Source organism: Ochotona curzoniae, unplaced genomic scaffold, assembly GCF_017591425.1.
Source record: "Ochotona curzoniae isolate NIBS_2020 unplaced genomic scaffold, NIBS_Ocur_1.0 scaffold_3208, whole genome shotgun sequence".
NCBI classification, from domain to species: Eukaryota; Metazoa; Chordata; class Mammalia; order Lagomorpha; family Ochotonidae; genus Ochotona; species Ochotona curzoniae.
The window spans coordinates 54,043,333-54,063,958 of NW_024467106.1; the positions used below are offsets into that span (position 1 = coordinate 54,043,333).

Genomic DNA, 20,626 nt, shown 5'->3' on the forward strand with positions numbered 1-20,626 from the left:
TTTCCAAGGCCACAAGCAGGGAGCTGGACGGGAAGCAGGGCAGTTGGGATGCAAACCGGCACCCATATGGGATATTGGTGTGTGCAAAGTGAGGACTTTAGCCACTAGGCTATCATGTCAAGTCCATGGCTAAACTTTGCCTCATGTTATCACAGTTTTATGTTGAAAAACAATGGTCAGGGCCAGGCACAATAGCCAGATGGCTGAAGTCATTGCTTTGCATGTGCCAGGATCCCCTATGGGCACCAGTTCTAATCCCGGCGACCTACTTCCCATACAGCTCCCTGCTTGTGCCCTGGTAAAGCAGTGGAGGACGGCCCAAAGCCTAGGGACCGTGCCACCTGCGTGGGAGACCCAGAAGACACTCCGGACTCCTGGCCTTGGATCGGCTCAGCTCCAGCCATTGTGGTCACTTGGGGAATGAATCATCAGATGGAAGATCTTCCTCTCTTTCTTCCCTGTATTTCTGGCTTTTCAATAAAAATAAAATCTTATTTTTAAAATGGGCAGATTTTGGCACAGCAGTTAAGATATCTTTGAGATGCCATATTGGAGTTCATGGTTCAAATCCTAGTTCCTCCAACTTTTTTCTGGCTTCCTGCTAATACACACAACTTGATTCCCTGTTGCCCACATAGAAGACCCAGGTTTATTTTCTCACCCCAGTCTGGGCACTTCAGAAATGAATCAGTAGATCTGTTGAACTATCAAAACAACTTGAGCAAGTATCTCAGAGCATGCCCCACATCTGCGACCTGGGGAGGGTGGGAGACTGGGTGGGGTTTCTCCCTTAATATCTCCCTTTACCTCAGATACATGAAGGAAACAATATGGAAATAATAGTCTTACCCACTTTCCTGTAGCCCTTGAACCTTTTTACCCTAATTAGCTATATAAAGATTGTCAAAAATGTAATTTAAAAAAAAAAAAAGAAACTTTTGTTAGGAAAGACGCTAGTAAATGTGACAAATTAAATACCACCCCCCAAATAAAAAGAAATGAATCAGTAGATGGAATTATCTTTCTCTGCCTTTCAAATGAAATTTTAAAAACTAAGTATTTACCTGGAAGGCATTTAAAGAGAAAGAGATCTTCCATCTGCTGGTTCACCGATCAGATGGCCCAAGCTGAAGCCAAAGACCAGGAACCCCACTCTAATATCCCGTTCAGGTGCAGGGGCTTAAATACTTGACCCATCCCCTATTGCTTGCTCAGGCACCTTAGCAGGGAGCTGAACCGGAAAAAGAGCAGCTGGACTGGGACTGGGATGCTGGTGTTGCAGGCAGTATCTTAGCCTGCTATATAAAATGCAGGACCCTGACTTTTTTTAATTATCATATTTGACCTGTGGTTGGCACCATGGCATATAGGTTAAACCTCCACCTGCAAGGTGGCACTGGTTCGAATCCTGGCTACTCCACTTCCAGTACAGCTCCCTGCTCATATGCTTGAGAAAACAGCAGAAGATGGCATAAATGCTTAGGCCCCTGCACCCATGTGGGAGACTCAGAGGAAGCTCCTGGCTCCTCATTTCAGATAGGCCCAGCTGCGCATCATGGCCTTTTGGAGAATGAACCAACCAATAGAGGATACCTCTCTTCTCTTTCTGTAAACCTTCCTTTCAAATAAAATAATTTTTTTTTCTCCAAGCATTCATACATCTTTGGATCTGTATTACATGAAATAATAATCCTTGCTGTTCCCAATCTTTTGTCTTAGTGTTTGGCATATATTAACAAATCCCAGTAGTATTTATGATGGCAAATTAAAAATAACAATAGTTTAAGAGATTGGAAATGAAGATATATTGTTATAAAATGCCAGTTATTTTAATGTCATCCTAATTTTACAGAAGCTGACATTTGAATTTTCATTCGAAATGCTCATACCTGCCGCAGTTACCAGCACCCTGCCTCTCTTCCAGGCTTCTCACCTCTGGCAGCCCACACAATGACATGTGCATGGTGTCCTTTTATGAAAAGAAGCAAAATTTTGAAAAGGAGTGATAGATTTATATACGCTGAGTGTCGGCAGTCCCAGGGAATCAATGATAACCTGTTTCTCGTGCCCAGATTTTATTACGATAACCTTATCTTGCCAGGTCTCTTGAATTTCTGTAATCACTATTGAACTCAACATTTTTCACATTTTCATTTGTATTTCTTGTTTTTATATTAGAATATTTCTTTTCTGTACTTATTCTTAGAATCCCTTGATGCACTGTCAGATTTGTCAAAATGCCCTTCATTACCACTGAGCTCAGTATAGCAGTCTTGGTGCTGTAGTTGTTCACCATATAGATAGGTTTGCTTTTTTGGTATGTTTGTGTTAATAGTTTGATCCAGTCAACTTTGGGGTTGTTTCAAATCATGCTTACAAATCTTATGAAGTTCACCTTCTTTCCCTGACTTATTTTAATGTTCATTCATATTTTTAACATATAAATATTTTATATGATATTCACATGTCATTTCTTAGATTTTAATTCAGGTATCATTTCTTAAATTGTAATACAACAGATTACTTGTTTAAGAGATGGCAGTATTAGGACTGTTAGTACGAGGCAAAGCATATCCTGCTGTGTTGTTTAGATCGTCTCCAGATCGGTAGCTAGCTCAGTGTAAATGCTATGTAAACAGTCATTAAACTGTACTGTCCAGAGAATAATCACAGAGAGGATTTGTTCTCCAGCAGATGTAGCTCCCCTTGAGTATGTTTTTTAAGGATTTATTTATTTACTGGAAAAACAGAGTTGTAGAGGGGGTAGGGTGGGAGGAGAGAAACAGAAGTCTTCCATCTGCTGCTTCACTCCCCAAATGCTCATGGTGGTTGGAGCTGGGCCAGACTGGAGCCAGGAGCTGTTTCTGGCTATCCCACTTGGGTGCAGCCCTCTGCTGCTTTCCCAGGCACATTTGCTGTGTCAGAGGTGGAGCACCTGGGACGTGGACTGGCACATACAGGATGGGATGCTGGCGCTACGGGCATCGACGGCTGTTAGCTATGCTGCAGCACTGGCCCCACCTCGAGCGCCTGCCGCAGAGGCAGACCTTCGGAGAGATTCAGACTGTACTAAATTTCCTCTCTTGACTTGGTCGCCTGCTGGTGTTCAGCTCTGCTTGTTTATGTCTCAAAGGTGGTGAAACACTTGTCCCCTACCTCATAATTACGTATTCACTGTTTCTTTGACTTTTATACTTAAATTCTGTAACTCATTTGGAAGTGGATGAAGAAATGGTGTGATGTAAGGACAGTAACCTTCCCACTCAAAAATATTTCATTAACATAATACCAGGTACTGGATAACCCATACTTCTCCCATTGATTTAAAATACGACCTTTATAAAATACTGGCTGTTTGTTATATACACTTAAGAATTTCTGTTCTCTTCAGTTTTCATTGGTATATTTATTCAGACTGTAGGACAAAATTTATTAATGGTTCTGTGGTTTAGTTTTAGTAATCCTTGCTGTTCCTGATCCATTAAATATATTTTTCCTTTGATGTATCAGTGACTTACTATGACATAATTGTCATTCTCAGCGTTGTACCTGTAGAGTAACGATGTAAGGTAGTCATTGCTGACCAGAAAGTTCTTTGCTCTTTTGTACTGGTATGCAAAACAGCATCTTGGGAAAGCTGTGTCCTTCTAACTATCTACACCAGCATGGAACTGGCAGCCGTGCAGCCACCACAGCAACTCGTCTTTAAGCTTCTGGTCAGCAAATCATGCTCTCATCTGCTTTTTAAATATGTATACTTTTTGGAATATGTATAGCCTGATTGCTTGATTCCAGAGTGGGACAGTCTCTAACTCAACAATGAAAAGGAATGTTTATGGTTTTTGAGATAAAGTCAGGTTTGTTTCATTTATGTTGAGTTCTGTTTTCTCCCCCCCCTCTAGGTAGCCTTTCCAGTAAATATATGACTCAGGGAAAAGGCTCGGCGAAGAGGACCCCCCAGGAATCATGAGGGACGGAAAGCGCCACGCTCTGACCGGCCACGCGGGCGTTCCCCTTCACTCGGAGATTAGCTTCACTTCCAGGGACATGGCAGCATAGATCAGGCTTCAACCTCACACTCAAGGAACATGTCGGAATTTTCTTTAATTTAATGAAATTATTAATGAGGAAAAATTTAATATAGTCTTACCTGCCACTAATCCCCCATAGATTTAAGGATTTTAATAGAAAGCCATGATGTATGTATTTAAGCCAAGCTAAAAGGAAAAAAATGGAACTATGTGTCAGTATTCAATGAATACAGTTTCATGGTTTTAATTCTTTCAAAGGGCACTAAAAGTGTGCTGATAAACTCCAAGTAAATTAACCTTTCCCTGTAAATTCCTTTTTTGTTTTGTTTTTTAAGAGAGGAGATTCTATTTATTGCTGTTGATGGAATCCTTGTGTGAAAGCATATCAAATATGTGTGAACTGCTACTACTGTACTTAGGATTTACCAACATTACTCTCTTGCCCTTGGTAGAAGTGCTAACATGGACATGCGTAGCTGTTGCCATGAGCTGGCAGGGGGAGCAGGGCGCCTGGACACCTCTGCCTTTCTCCCTGTCTGATAGAGAACTACTGTGCTCATAAAGATGAAGTCAGAAAGACAAGCAGTCCTGTTTGCCACTCAAACATTTTCAAAGGAAAAGCGGCAAAACCGCGTTTTACCATATATGACGCTCAGACATTAGGGTGGAGAGCTTTTATGAATCCCTGACGGGCAAAGAGATCGTCCTCTGCCAACCTCAAATGGGTCGGTGTCATCTGGGTCTGACTGGAGTCCTGCTGGAACTGTTTCTCTAACTTCACAAGCCTTTCAGAAGTAGTACATGGTCAGAACTATGCCCCATTTATTTATGATTTTGAAATAAAATCACAATTTCAACCTGTAATTCTATCCACTTTATTTTCTTGTGAAAAAGTCTTCAATTACATTGGGAACAAAAGCCAAGGAGGAAAGATAGCCATCGGCTGCCCCTCAGTAAGTCAGACTGTGCAGTTCCCTGTGACATGCCCCCCTATGCCAGCCACTGAGAATGCACCACAGACACCAACCCTGAGGGGTGCGGCAGGTGCTTGCCCGGCCTGCACACCCTGCTGAGGGAACTGGGACAACACTACAGACCTGTTTACAAAAGTACGTGAAGACTTGTTCCAGCTAAAGAAGAACTGAAGGAAAATGAAGAACTAGAACGCAAAAGTCCTGGCAAAGAGGAAATGGGTGATGGTTCCTCGCTCAGCTTGAACACAGCCTCCCCATCCCCCGCTTTGTGCAACCTGGGCTGACGCAGTGGCCTTACGTCACTTTCCTCAGCGGCTGCTCTTCGGGCATGACAGTGGCCAGGGCTGGGGCTGCGCTTTGAAAAGCCGCCTGTTGATGCTGTCTTTTAGTGTTAACAGAAGCCTGCAAGCAGCCCAGCTCTTTCCTTGTAGGTATTTTTCTGCTTGGGTGCTTCTGTGACTGTCACTGTAGCTGAGTAGGACCATGGATGGCTTCACTAGTGACTTGTCTGACACAAAGTAAATTCAAAAGTACCCCTCCCCCCTTTTCCCAGTTTGGGAGATAATCATGCTTTTGACCTTTTTTTGTCCCTCAAATACTGGAGTCACTTCCCAGCATTAGCCTATCTCTTTGCTTCCCTGGTAGACAGAGAAGTACTCAAGTTTGGGTTCCACAGTGATAGGCTTGAGTTTGTCATGGTGAGGCTTGGTGTTTTGCTAAGAATTTGTCATTGCGCTTTTTGCCTACCCTCCACTTGCCTCTCACTGCTTGAAATGACTATATTCTTTGTGTCTCAGACACACCATGTTTTTTTGCATCTTTTTAAGGATGCTGTTTCCTGTGTATTGTGACCTCTACATTTGATTATTCCCATAATATTTAGGCGAGATTTTGTTTAAACTATCAGTATTATTTTACATTCCCATAGTGGGTCTAGGTGAGAGTGAGCATAGGTTGCCCTTGCTTCTGATCTTGGGTGCAGCTCCCAGCCCCTTTGCAGTGCCCCAGCCAGAGCACAGGTCGCCCCAAGCCCAACTCCCAGGGAGTAGCTATCTTTCAAGTGCAGCTGGACAGGCTCCACCCACACCCTGCTGCCAAGGCTCTCTTTGCTGCTGCCGCCTGAGAAACAAATTAAAATACGGCATCTATTTCTTACTGCAGTCTCCTAGTAGCCCTTAGCTACACTTTGTAAATACCAGTATCAACTGTGGGCAGGCTTGAAGATGTTTCTGAAATTGTTAGGTAACTTCAGCTTATTTCATAGTGACATGTAAGTCACACATGGTTTCTATGAAAAAAAAATCTTTCCCAAGTGGGAAAAAATCACAAATAAAACCCTATTAGGACCATAGTGTTAGAGGGGAAACAGCCATTTGAAAACAGAATTTTAACAATCCTTCCCAACCCCAACCCCTGTGCCCCCAAACGCTGTAAAGATGTTCCTGGTACTTGGTTTGAAGGAAGCCCATGCTTTACACAGCAGCCGTCAAGAACCATGCGCACTTTTCACTAAGTGGGGCAGACTTACGGGGTCTGTCTTTATCAAGCTAAGCTGGAGCAGTCCAGTTCCCATTCCTATGATACTAAAATCCTACCTGTCTCCACAGTCACGGGGGTCAAATGAAGTCATACTAGAACCTCATTCTTAAAGTGCCAAGACCAGGCCTAGCACAACAGCCTAGTGACTGGAGTCCTTGCCTTGCAAGTGCCAGCATCCCATACGGGTACTGGTTTGTGTCCCAGCTGCTACAATTCCCTTTCAGCTCCCTGCTTGTGGCCTGGGGAAGCAGTAGAGGACAGCCCAAAGCCTTGGGACACTGTACATGTGTGGGAGAAACTGAGGAGGCTCCGGGCTCCTGGCTTCAGATCAGCTCAGCTCTGGGTGTTGCAGCTGCTTGGAGAGCGAACCAGCATATGGAAGGGCTTTTTGTCTCTCCTCTGTAAATCCCACTTTGCAATAAGAATAAATCTTTTTTAAAGATGTGCCAAGACCAAAAACAGATCCAAAAGAGCAGCATTGGATGCTTCCTTCCTGCAAGTTCTTCAGCATCTGCAGGTCACACCTGCCCCCATTTCAGCACATTTCCATTCTCAGCTGCTGCTCTGAGATTAAAAGTCACATATTTTTAACAATCAGGAGAACCTAGCAGTCTGACATGACATCAGGTATGCCAAAGCCTCTGCCAAATAGATGAAATAACTTAATGTCTGTGTACAAAAACTGATGAACAGTGTATTGAGTTGAGAGAAGACTTACGGGCACTGAGGAAATTTAAGACTAGGTTGGGGTGGATTTTTAAGTTTTATTTGATAGAGTGTCAGAGGCAGACACTTCTTCCATCAGTTGACTAACTGCAAATGGCCAGGATGTTCAGATTGAGTCAGACCACCGCCAGGATCCTGGATCTCCATCCAGGTCTCCCATAGTGCGGCAGGGACCCAGGCAGATGGATCATCCTCCACTGCTTCCCCATGTGCGTCAAGAGGCTGGACTGCAGTTGGAGCAGCCTGGATGAACTCAGACTTCCTTGTGGAACTTCCCCAAGTGACAGGCAGCAACCTAACAGCGCTGCTCCACATACCTTCCCCCACTCACTCCCAGCTCTAGGCCTAAATTTTTTTTTTTTTACTTTCTTTTTTATTATTATTGGAAAGGTAGATTTGCGGAGAGAAGGAGCAACAGAAAGGTCTTCCATCCTCTGGTTCACTCCCCAAATAGCTGCAATTAAAAAAAAATTAGTTGGAGCTGAGCCCATCCAAAGCAAGGAGCCTGGAGCTTCTTGTGGGTCTCACACACGGGTGTGGCATCCCAAGGCTCAATCCTCTTCTACTGCTTCTCCAGGCCACAAGCAGGGAGCTGGATGGGAAGTGCAGCAGCTGGGATCCCAGGCATGCAAGGTGAGGACTTTAGCCACTAGGTTACTGTGGCCCTAGGCCTGGCTTTCTAAAATACCAAAATACATTCTACCTGAAGACTTGTGCTTGAGCTTTATAAAAGCCATACCGATTTCTAGTATATGTCCCAAAGGGGTTCTTCACCAGGTCTCAGTTTGAGTCTGAAACAGAGAAGAAAACTGGGTACCTGGCACTCTACAAGGTTTTAGGGTGGCAAACATAAACTGCACTGTTTAACAAAAAGACACCAGGTCAAATACACTAGGGCTCTGTGCCCCAGTACCTCTCCACAGAACCCCGCCTGTTTGTCCTTCGAGCTCTTCAACTGCATTAAAATAAGCTACAGGTCCCACAGTTCCATCAGCTAACCTCACTGCCCTTAATCCTCCCAGGGTGTCTGTTTTCCCAAGTTCCAAAATTTGTTCCCCTAGTTCCATGACTGGCACGCCAAAAGGTCCCTGAGCAGCGTTGGTCTGACAAAGAGGTGCGCCATCAACGTTATTGATAGGTACAGGTCCTAAATATGAGTATTCAATGTGGTGCTCAGGCCTCCAAACTTCCTCTCCAGGAGGGAAACTGCGCTCGACCTCGCTCGCTCCGGGGCAGCCTCCACGGCTAAGGCGCGGGCGGACCTGCAGCTGGGCCTATTAGCGCCGTCCTGCCAGGAGCCCGGGCCACTCGGCCCTTGACAACAGCCGCTGCCCGGGCCGGCCAGCCTCCCTTCCGCGTCCCCAAGCCCCGAGCGCAGCCGCGCCGACTCCGCCCCGGGCAGTGGACGCCGTCCCCGCCCCCGCCCGTCACTCACGCGGCCGGCCCAATGGCGGCGGCGGGGGCGGGTCTGCGGGCGAGGGCGGAGCTCGTGGCGTCAACGCGCCCGCCGTGTCCATGGAGAGAGGCTGAGGTGTCCGAGCCCGGGCCCGAGGCAGCGGGGGCGGGGGGGGGGGCGCGCCGCGACTGCCAAGATGTCGGCTTCGCTAGTCCGTGCCACCGTCCGGGCTGTGAGCAAGAGGAAGCTGCAGCCCACCCGGGCCGCCCTCACCCTGGTGAGTGCCCGCGGCGCGAGGACGGGCGCGTGACATTGGCCCGTGTCCCCTCGGCGAGGGAGGTCACTGCGGCGGGGCAGGCGGAGGGCAGGCGGAGGGCACGTCCAGGCGCCGGGGCCGCTGGGCTGAGCGCCTCGCCGCCGCCGTCCCCGCAGCCCCCCGAGGCGGCGGTGAGGATAAACAAGCGCGGGCGGGGCTGCGGGGACCCCGGCCCCCGGAACTACGTTTCCCGGCAGGCCGTGCGGCGCGTGCGGGGCGCGTGGGGCCGCGGGGGTGCGGGCGCCGCGCTCACAAAGCCGCTGTCCGCGGGCGGGAGCGAGGCCGCGGGGGCGAGGGGCCCTGCGGGGCACAAAGGGCGAGGGGTCTTCGCCTCGGGCTCGCTCGGGTTTACCCTCAGGGCGCCCGAGGCCTCGCCGCGGGTTCTCGAAGGCTGCGGCCCCGCTGGGTGTTCTCACGCGGGGCAGAATCCGCACGGGGTGAAGGGAACCGTTCCGAAGGGTACGACGGTGTGTCCTTCAGGACCTGCACGGCGTGTTGTGCAACCGTCACCACCACCACCACCCCGGGGTAGTTACAAAACACACAGGGAAAGCTCGTGTGCTGTGAATGTTGTCACGCACGCGCGCGTTTGATTCTGAAGGAACATTCTGGAGAGTTGTCCTAAGAAAACCTGTGTCAGGAAATGAGTCACAGCCAGGGAGAGGAAGGTGCTGTACTACGTCCCTGTCTCAGGCCCCTGGGGTTACCGTTTTTGTGTTTAAAGACGCCCCGTGTAACCTAGGATTTCCCAAGGTCTGGAGGATGAAGACAACACTCATTTTCTGAGTCTTTCCGTCTGAGTGGAAATTCAGAATTCATCCGGGGTTGGTCAGAACAAGTCGGAGGGGACTGGGGCAGGGTTTTTGCCATTTCATCACCATGGAGTACCTTGAGAATTCAAAATTCTCAAGTCATCCCTTTCTTTCCCGTTCATCGGGCCCTGCTGTGTGGAGACAGGAAACATGACTGCTACAAGAGTTACCCAGTTGCCAGCCTCCAGGGACATGGTTTTACACTGTTCCTTTTCACATTCTTCCAGAAATAATAAGAGACCCCACTTTGTTAGGTATAGTCTCTCCTCCCTTGTTCCTTTCCATTTCATTACCGGTTGTCACAGCACTCGGAGGCTTGCAGAGGCTCTGTGTTGCCTGCTGCAGCATCCTGCTTAACCCTAAGACTGCTTTTCAAAGCTCCTGTGCAGGAGGGGGAAAAAGCACATCGCTGCTACTTTCCACCATGCCTGTGGACTTGAACCAACAGTCACCTTAGCCCGAGCGTATGGACCCTGGTCTCACAAATCCAGGACACACATTGCTGTCTGTGCTTCGCTTGCTGGTGTTTTGCAAACGTTTTTAACCCTAACACATTCGTGTTAAGTGTGAAAGCAGTGATCAAGGATCTCGTGCGTGGGGACAGGAGCAAACCAAAGTAAAGGTTAATAAAAGTTGGTGAGAAGAGGTAAACTTTCCTTGCATGTGTAAATTCTGACAGCGGGAATCTGACATGTTACAGCATTAGTAAAAGGCTTTCCAGTGTGGATTCTGCCAGGGATCAGGAAGAGACTAGGCAGAGGAACTGATGACAGCATGGCCAGGAGATGCAACGTTGTCAGCCCCAACTGGGCTTCCTGAGCTAGCGCTGGTCATGGAAGGGGTTGTTGACTTGCTGGAGAGAAGGGCTCAGGCAGCAATGGGCTGTGTGTGTTCATAGCTTCCTTGAGGTCCTGGGTAGGCATCAGTGTGGATGCCCTTGGGCATCTACAGAGAAATTCCCAAATTCGTGGTTGTCTCCTTCCCCAATGCCCCCTAGCTGCTGAACTTGACACACAGAATAAGGTAAAAAGTGTAAAGGTTCATCACTACCCTGACAGCAGACAACTTAATTTCCTTCATTGTGCAAGTCAAACTTAGTGCATAAAACACAAATCCTGTGAGAGAGGGATGGGTCAGAACAAATGCAGTTCAAGTGCCCAGAGAGAAGTTAACTTGGCGTGTGTGGTGGCTGCCCCTGACTGCACTTGTGGTGGAAACTGGTTGAGAAGCACTAGAAAATGCTTAATATTGAATAAGGAACTGTTGATTAACTGGACTAGGAACGGAACGCCTTAGGCGCAATGACACACACAGGAAGATGGATGGGTGAGGTCACTCCCAGGACCAGATCCCTGGGCATCTCAGAATGGTGTGTTAGGGAAGGTGCTGCTGGCGGGATGTTATGTAGTCACTGTAGATGAATCTTTTCTAAGTTTGTGAGTCAAAACTTCATTCTTTGACTCAGCAGCCCTATGCACGTTGTTTGAATCTTCAATATTGAAAAGCACAGGATTAATGCTACAGAGCTATACATGTGTGTCGTGTACACGGACGTGTGTATGTACACTGTGCATCTATGTAAAGGTAGATGCTGCCACTTTGAGAGTGTGATTTTAGCAATGTGTGCTGAAGTTGACTCATTGATTGCTGTTTATCTGTCATCTTTGGATGTTAACAATGCTAGATTTATGATACTTCTCAGGCTTTAGACCTGCCAGCAGGCCCCGAGGTCACTTCAGCTGCAAGAAGCACCAGAGACAAGCTGGTGAGGAATGTCCCTTTATTCAACCCAAGTTCCAGGTTTATAAAGGTTTAAGAAAAGGAGGGGTAAGAGGGCCTTCACCCAGTGGCACTGTGATTGGATAAAAGGCACACCTAATCCTGCATACAGAGCTGGAAGTTGCACCTGAGACCAGGACCGGTAAGCTCTGGGTGACGCCCACCAGGTTGCAGGCAGTGGCGATTTCCTACAGGTATTAAGTTGGTGACACACATGAAGGGTGCATAATCATGGAGTTAGCATCAGTTCCAGTATGTTTACTTGAACAGCCAAAGATGAAAAGCAACCTGGGATTACTTACGGAAATATGAAATTAAGGATGAGAAGTTTTTCTTACAGGGAATACAAAGCACATGGCATCTGATAAGGTAAAACGCATTCCTGTGTAGTTATAAGATACATTCATTTAAAATACTTTTTCCCATAATTTTAGCCATAATATTTTGTTACAAAATATGAGAAGACTCTCAAGAGTCATGCTGCTCTGATTATTTTTATGTATACATATACATGCATATATATTGCGAACTGTGTCGCAATGCATTTTGGCAATTTTAACTTTCACATCAAAAATGAAAACCTTACATTAGCTAGAAAGTCATTAATTATACATGAGTCACGGTAGCATAACTTAGAACATTGCTGTCGGAGGGCAGCCAGACCCTGAGCGGTGAAGGGTCCACACCTTCCCTTCTCAGTCATTCTCATTTATTTGTTCAGCCAGTCAGGTCAGTCACGTGGAGGTGGTTAACAGCCATCTCTGCCTAGGTTAAGTAGCGCTCGTCCTAGGAAGTATATTTGGGTTTTGCTTGGCAAAGGAAAACTGAGATGCAATTGGAGTTCCAGGCAGAGAGCTTCCCTTTTTCCATTAAGTGCTTTTGAAGGCTGTGATCACAAGCAGCTTTGGGATTAGTGGCCCTTTCTTCGCGAACCACTTTCTTCCCTGTGTTAAATGCTTTCTGTTAAGCATTGAGAAAAGAAGAAAATATATTATCTTAAAAAACTAAATGAGATACTTCAGAACACTGTTGGGAGATAAAATGATTTGGGGCAGGTATGTGAAGTAGGGTGAGAGCCACGATGTCTGTGGCGCTCCTGCATCTTGATCTGACCACGGTAAACCAAGGTTAAGCCAGGATTACCCCTCGGATTTTAGCTCCAACTAAGTTTCCCATGCTTTGCCTTTGCCTTTCCCTAACTTGTCAGAATATTTTTTTTTCAATTTAGCACTCATACAGGAAGCTATGACCACAAAAATTTACAAATGGAAGAAAGCTGACTTACTACCAGACATTTAGAAGGATAAACAGCCACTTAAGAAAAATGTGTTTTTCCATTTCTGTAACTATTTGAGGTTGCTGTTCTGTGACCTTGGCAAATTAAAGGAACCCTCACTGTTCCTGAGCGTGTGCTGCTGTCCCCGTGTGCCCCCATGTGCCCCCTTGTGCCCCATGTTGGCGGCTGCTTGCCTCCCTTCTTGTAGAACTGTGCGGGAAAGCCGTTAGGGGACACTTGCTGGTAATAATTCATTAAATCTTTTTCTTTACAGTAACAGACAAGAAATATGTACACACTCACAATAGTAAACACTAAAATGAAAATTTCACTAAACATTTTACAGGAACTTGACAAGTGTCAAGTTACAGGTGCTTTACAGGTACAGGAACTTGTACCTGATATAAGGCCTGCTTTCTCTTCTGGTTTGTTTTGTTGTTGTTGTTTTATTTTATTTTAAATGTCTATCTCAGCCTTGTAAACTGGTTTTGTGACACTTGCTAATTGGGTTCAACTGTATTTGAACGTTCTCATCTGGCTGGTCCTGCACGAACAGCACATTCTGGGGCCATGCCATCATCTACTGGTTCTGTTTTCCTAACACAGGTCTGAGTTCTGGCTACAATTTACTGCCAAGTTAGATCCTAACAGCCAGATTTGGGACTGCACACTCCAGTAGAATGTCAGTTTTTAACTCCCCATTCCCAGAACCAGTTCACTATTGCTAGCTAGAGGAGCCCATGTAACAGAAGGCAGGAATGACGTCCCTTTTTCATTGCCATATTCTGGCACCTCTGTGCAAGTACTGTCATGAATAGTTTTAACGAATTCCAAGACTTAATCCTTTTGAGAGAAGAGACTGTTATCCCCATTTTACCAAAAAAAAAGGGGGGGGGCTCTGGCCCCTGGAAAAGTGGAATTAGTCACACCAAACCCGTACACTCACTACATGCCATGATGGCATTCTCCTTTAAGGAGCTCCAGGCTGGCTGCAGAGCAGCCCCCAGCTCGGCTGCGTCAGGATGTCCTAAGGCATTGATCCATTCATGTGGAACATCTGTAGGAGCACATGGTAGCACAGTGAGAAGCACACCCCAAGTTCCCTTATGCTGGTCACTGTTTGCTCCAGCCGTACGTAGATGGAGTCTAAAGTGAAAAAGGAGATAATAGTCAACTAAAGCAGCATGTGCAGTTTGGTTTTCCCAGAGTTGACCATGCAGCATTTGTGAGGTCTTCTGTGTGTCAGACGGTGTGCTGTGGCTGGGCACAATGTGGTGTGCACAATAGATGTTGCTCAGAAAAATTACCTTTATGACGTGCATAACACTGCAGAGATTCCAGTAAAGAACTTACCTGGTCAGGGGAGCAAGATCTAAAGGACTTGCAGATAGAGTGCTCTGAACAGAGTCTAGTTCACGTGTAAGTGAAAAATCCATTTAGGTACCTATGACAGTGGAACATAAATTCATTGTATGAATTTGCTGGAGGTAGCTGAGTAGTCTTAAACACACGTAAATACAAAGCTCTGAAGAATCCAAGGTTTTTTTTTTCAGTATGAACATATTACTTATTCATTTGGCAACCTCTGGAATCAAACAAGAATTCCATGTTTTGAATATATCACATATTAGAATTTGCCAGGAGTTGCACAGGAATAGAAAGAAAGAAAGCAGAGGCAGTGCTCACTGTGTCCTCAACTGAAATTTAAGGAGGATAGCTGTTCTTGCTCAATGAATGTAGCCTACAATTACCTATCTGGGTCTCTAGGTAGTCCAGGACACAGTGACCATACTATCAACATTAACAATTAATTAGATGCTGCTTAGATTTTTTTTCAGATTCTCAAAGTTTTGATACCATGATAGCATTATAGCCTTTTCTTGATGTGAAAATGAGAGTTGATCTCTTGGGGTTTAGGCCTGCCATCAGGCCCCGAGGTCACCAAGGGTGAGGCAGCAGTGTTCTTTGGCCATTGGAAGCACCAGAGACAAGCTGGTGAGGAATGTCCCCAAATCCAAGTTTTATAACTAAAAACCAAACATTTTCTTTTTCAGACACCTTCAGCAGTAAACAAGATAAAACAACTTCTTAAGGATAAGCCTGAGCATGTAAGTAAAGCAAGGAGAGAACTGAAACTGTATTTCCAGAATGAATTTGTCTCAAGATGACAGTATAATTTTGTTAATTAGAAATTTTTAGTTAAAACATAGAATATGCTTGTGATTTTTTAAAGAGACACTGAATGAAAAGCAAGTCGCTCTCACCCATTCTGCTGCCGTTCACTCTCCAGGAACCCGCTTCTTGGCCATCTGTGTAGACAGGAACTTCTCCGGCCCCTTCATGCTTTGGAAGGGTGGTGTTATGTCCCGTGTGACATCTCTGCCCACCAGGTGCCAGTCGCACGACCTCTCTCCCTGAGTTGTGACAGAGCCAGGCTGTGCGGTTGCTCCTACGTCTGCCTTTTCGTCCTTTAGTAAGAGCACACTGTATGTGCTGGTTTTACACTTTGGTGATGACCCCTAACGATGTAGCTCAAAAATCTTTCCATACAGATCTGCCTCCTTTTCTTGTGGCTGTGTAGCACCTTCTATGAGCAGGCTTAATTTCATCAGCCAGGCTTGTTTATAGTCAGTGCTGCCACAAACAGCAGCAGCTATTAGCTTAGTGACTGTAGTACATTGGGCCCATTGTTCTAGATCTCCAAGCCTGTGCTCCTGCTAGGAGCTGTTCCTGGCGATGGGATTGTTAAGCTGGAGATGTGTGTGTCATCTTTATTATAGTGCCTTGTTAACTGCTGGTAGAATGCTGCCTGTCACTTCATTAAGGACTATCCGTGCTTTATAATTAGACTTGGAATGGCTACTGATATTTTTTTCTGGATTTCTTTAAGATGTATTTGTTTATTTAAAAGACAAAGCCACAGCAAGAGATCCTTCAGTCACTGGTTTACTCCCCAAATGGCCACAATGGCCTGGACTGTGCCAGAACAAAGCCAAGGAGCTTCCTCTGAGTCTCCTGTGTGGGTGCAGGGCCCAAGCACTTGGAGCAGCCTCTGCTGCTTGCCCAGCCCATTACCAGGAAGGTGGATCAGAAGTGGAGCAGTGAAGACTCAAACTGGTGCCCATATGGGGTGCTGGCACTGCAGACCGCAGCTTTACCGGCCATGCCACAGTGCCAATGTCTAAGTTTTCATGTGCATTAAAAAAGGACGGCACAGGAATCCTTTCTCAGGGGTGAACACACAAGGATTTTGTGTGTCCCAATTCTGTTCAGATAATGGCCACAGTATAAACCATAAAAGTGATTTTAGCTTGGTAGATTTGAGCAGTCCAGATCTATCCACTTCCAGTAATCATACTTGTTTCTGTTGTACTGACATGAAAAGGTGAAAGTTAAGATATGAACAGCCCCTTTGTTAAGCTGCAGTTAACTGTAGCTATATTTTCATATATGCTTAACTATTTGTATCCACTTACATTTGGAATTTTACTTCCTCCTTACAGAGATAATAAGTTAGATATGTGAAATGTGCTAGCATTTTTTTTTGAGGTTTTTTTTCTTTTTATTGGAAAGACAGATATACAGAAAGATTTTCCATTCGCTGCTTCACCCCCGAAGTGGCCACAGTGGCCAAAGATGAGCTGATCTTAAGCCAGAAGCCAGGAGCTTCTTCTGTGTCTCCCACACTAGTACGGAGTACCAATACTTTGGACCATCCTCTGCTTTCCCAGACCACAAGCAGGGAGCTGGATGGGAAGTGGAGCAGCTGGGACACAAACCAGCAGCCATATGTGATCCCGGCAGATGTAAGGCCAAGGATTTAGCCACTGGGCTATTGCGCCAAGCCCTGTGCTGGCATTTTTGAAGTGTTGTTTGGACACCTTTTTAACTTCTTAGATCAGTGTAGATCTGCCTTGTGGTATTCCAGAATATTATGCAGGTCAACCCTACTATTTAGTCCCTCGTGGATGTAATATGATTGGCAGGTGAAGGCCTGAAGAACTTGGGGAACCGCAACCTTTGGTAGACTTTCAGAGAACATCTCAAGAGAGGTAGAGCAAAAAAAAAAGAGTTTTAAGAAAATCTCATTTTGGGGGGCTGTTCTACAAAGTGGATTAAACTGCTGCCACCTGTGGTGCTGGTGCTCCACATGAGCACGGACTGCTGCTCCACTTTCAGTCTGGTTCTCTTCACATGCACTTTAGTAAGTGGTAGAGGACAGCCCAACCATACCCACAGGGAAAGCTAGAGAAGTTCCTGACTCCTTGCTTCGATGTGGTCCAGGCCTTGCAGCCATTTAGGGAGTGAACCAGTGGAATGAAGGTTTCTTTGTGTCTCTTCTTCTCTCTTTGTGCATTTCAAATAAATAAAATTTTAAAAATCAATAAAAGTGAGGCCAGTGCCATGGCATAGTAAGCTACCTGCTATACCAGGTTGAGTCCTGGATGCTCTGCTTCTGATCCAGCTCCCTGCTTATGGTCTGGGAAAGCAGAGGAGTCTGCCCTAAATCCTTGTGCCCCTGCACCCACATGGAAGGCCCAGAAGAAGCTCCTGGCTTTGGACCAGCCCTTTCAGCTGTTCTGGCAATTTGGGGATTGAACCAGCAGATGGAAAGCTCTCTGTCTGTCTAGCCTCTGTCTATAACTGCCTTTCCAATCAAAATAAGTAAATCTAAACCAAAACAAAAACCTGAGAGTTGGATAATACCCATGCACTGGTGCACATGGACAGTGCCTGCCAATGATAATTATGGAAGCTAATCACAGGAAAAGAAAGTGGTGAAAAGTGAATCAGATGCCTTTCCTGGTATAATGAGACTTACGTTCAGATTATGTATCTCATGGCACTGGAAGGCACCAGGGGTGAAACAGGCTGTTTTGTTATGGTAGGACTTAGTGTAGGAGGATTGTTTTTGGTTTTTGCACTGTATTGTTTGTGTGTAGTTGCTTTTTATTTTTTTGGATCCCTACTGGTATTTGTACTATTAAAGGATGTTTGCACAATTAAATTTTTCTTAAAGATTTATTTACTTTTATTGGAAAGTCAGATATGCAGAGAAGAGGAGAGACAGAGAGGAAGATCTTCCTTCTGATGATTCACTCCCCAAGTGGCTGCGATGGCTGGAGCTGAGCCAATCCAAAGCCAGGAGCCCTGAGCCTCTCCGGGTCTCCCACGTGGGTGCAGGGTTTCAAGGCTTTGAGCCGTCCTCGACTGCTTTCCCAGGCCACAAGCAGGGAGCTGGAAGGGAAGAGGGGCTGCCGGGATTAGAACTAGCGCCCATACAGGATTTTGGCCCACTCAAAGCAAGGACTTTAGCCGCTAGGCCACTGCGCCTGGACCTGTACAAATAAATTTTTAATAGCTTGTTCCCGATTATTTTGTATTGTCTATAGGGACATATTTTATAGCCAAGAAATCTAGTAATTATCTTTTCACTTATTATAAAATAATGTTCAACAGCCAGGTTTTTATTGTAGCATAAAACTAAAGTTTATATTTTAATTCTTTCCAGGTAGGTGTAAAAGTAGGCGTCCGAACCAGGGGCTGTAATGGTCTTTCTTACACTCTAGAGTACACAAAGACGAAAGGAGATTCTGATGAAGAAGTCGTCCAGGATGGTAAGTTTATAGCAGACTTTTTCAGAGCACTTTGTTTTGTGTAACATGTTTAGCTTGCCCAACCGGAAGATATGAGCAGTAATACCAGGAGAATGTGTGCACTCTCTTTATATTGCAGATTGGAAGGAGTTAAAGACACAGCTCTAGTCTTGCTCAACATTGTCAGAAAATTTACCTGTGTAAAACTGTCTTTCCTGGTGCGATTGTTTTCGAGACAGATTAATGTGTGGTAAAGTTCAAGTTTCCTGGCTATCTAAGCAGTACTCAGCATGTGTGCTTGGTACTGACTGGCTGTCATAACTGATGGATATATACAGCCACCAGGAGAGGAGCGGCCCCTTTGTCCTACTGTGGCTGAGGAAGAAACTGAGGCACGAACAAGTTAAGCAGTCTGCCTCAGGTCACACAGGCCAGGATTGGAGCCAGTCAGTGCTGCCCAGAGGCTCTGCTGCTGCTGACTGGTATTGGGTAAGCTCGTTTGTTCTGGCTGTGCAGGATCATCATGTCCACAAAGGTTTTCTGAGTGTACAACTTCAAAGGCAACCACCTATCTGTGCGAAGTGACAGTTTTATGACTCTCCAATCAGTAATACCTGCTCATGCTTTGAGGCATTTCTTCATTTGCGATTTATTGAAAATTTTACTTCTTCAGTTATATTTTCCACATCTTCTGTCTCCATGCAATAATCTCATAAAGTGTATGAGATAAACCATGAAACAGCAATGCGAGAACATGAGCGCCCAGGGGCTTACAGTGGTGGCTCTGCCATGGTGCAGTGCCACAGCTCTCTGACAGCGCTTGCCGCTGCTGGTAGGGCAGGGAACGGATGCTGGGAGTGTGCTATGCTGGGGTACCACCAGGAAAGGCCTGCTTAACATGCTACTTTTACAATCAACTCATCAAGTATCATAAAGCTTCATATTTTCAACTTGAGATGCTAATGTGCATGTAGTTTATGTTTAGGTAATGACTCCATTTCTTACAAGGAATAAAAACATTCTTAAACCAGTTGTGTTTGTGAAGATGCCGACTCCCACCGACATAGCCAGTAGGATATGCTACACAGTACAGAACCATCGTAGTGCCAGCACGTCCCCCTCCAGTAGCCCCATTCAGTCGCAGTCCGTTGTCCTTAGGTGGGGCAGTGAGTCAAGTATGTAGATGTTGGTACAGGATGTTCATAGATGCTCCTGACTCAGTCTTTACAAAACTGTTGCTGAGAATGTATGTTTTCTTCATGTTACAAATGAATGAAAGGGTGAAAGAGAAACTGTAGTTTTGCCCATAGTTATGGAATTTGCCTGTGTAAAACATCTGCCCTAATGTGATTGTTTTTGCCACAGATGAATGTGTGGGAAAGAGGGGTGGACAGGAAACAGAGTGTTTCATCCCTTTAAGGAAATCGTGAACCTGTGCAAATTTCCTGCTTGACTTTTGTTGGTGTGTTCTATTTAAAGTTCAGTCGGGCTTTGAACGAGCAGGATCCACAGGCTGCAGCTTGTATGACACGTATCTTCTTTTCCCCAAGGAGTCAGAGTGTTCATCGAAAAGAAAGCACAGCTGACACTTTTAGGAACTGAAATGGACTATGTTGAAGACAAATTATCCAGCGAGTTTGTGTTCAATAACCCAAACATCAAAGGAACTTGTGGCTGTGGAGAAAGCTTTAATATTTGAGACCTCAGGACTCCTCTGGGCGAAAGCTCCAGGAAAGCGCATGCATCCTTGGGGCTTACTGACGAATTCATGTGACTGGCACGTGCTTTGGGTCTGTAACGTGTGGCTGCCTCGTGGGGAGAATAAAGCAATGCATTTTGAAGATGAAGCCATTTTGTTAGATCGCGGAAGAAGTGGGAGCTGTGTGCTCTGTAGAAAACAGAACCCAAAACACAGGCGCTCTTTGGATCATTTTCTGCTTGGTAAAGTAAGGAACCTGCCTGTGACCTGTCCCTTCTGTACTCGTCAGAACCAGTGTCCTTCATGCTGCCACTTTGGGAACTTCAGGAAATGGACCTGCAGGCATGTACTTTCACATGTCCATCAAGCGGTGGCCTGGCCATCTCCCTCAGCGCTACTCCAACCAGATTGACAGCTCTCAAAAGTCAGCAGCCAAAATTCTAGGCTGCTGGAAGCAACATGATGATGTGTTACAGCCTTT

The 20,626-nt window shown here is 45.8% G+C and overlaps 2 protein-coding genes across 5 annotated transcripts in view; both read left to right on the forward strand.

Annotated features, from left to right (window-relative positions):
- The window catches only part of TUT7 (terminal uridylyl transferase 7), a 55,754-nt gene extending 50,859 nt beyond the window's left edge, over positions 1–4,895 (forward strand). For all 4 annotated transcript variants that reach the window (XM_041004652.1, XM_041004651.1, XM_041004654.1 and 1 more), the window contains one exon: positions 3,903–4,895. In XM_041004652.1, coding sequence (XP_040860586.1) covers positions 3,903–3,970 — 68 coding nt within the window. In that variant the 3' untranslated portion in view covers positions 3,971–4,895. The remainder of the gene's footprint in view (positions 1–3,902) is intronic.
- A 3,885-nt stretch (positions 4,896–8,780) lies between these two features.
- Positions 8,781–20,287, forward strand: ISCA1 (iron-sulfur cluster assembly 1). Its single transcript, XM_041004329.1, has 4 exons — positions 8,781–8,943; positions 14,904–14,957; positions 18,362–18,467; positions 19,997–20,287. Exons 1-4 carry the CDS (start codon positions 8,863–8,865, stop codon positions 20,143–20,145), a joined length of 390 nt encoding a protein of 129 aa, XP_040860263.1. The 5' UTR covers positions 8,781–8,862; the 3' UTR covers positions 20,146–20,287.
- Positions 20,288–20,626: the final 339 nt, after the last annotated feature.

Excerpts from the sequence above, each read along its gene's own strand:
- ISCA1 (XM_041004329.1), top strand. The coding sequence starts at position 8,863 with ATGTCGGCTTCGCTAGTCCGTGCCACCGTCCGGGCTGTGAGCAAGAGG. Across the intron at positions 14,958-18,361 it reads TTAAGGATAAGCCTGAGCAT|GTAGGTGTAAAAGTAGGCGT; the intron begins GTAAGTAAAGCA and ends AATTCTTTCCAG. Across the intron at positions 18,468-19,996 it reads TGAAGAAGTCGTCCAGGATG|GAGTCAGAGTGTTCATCGAA; the intron begins GTAAGTTTATAG and ends CTTTTCCCCAAG.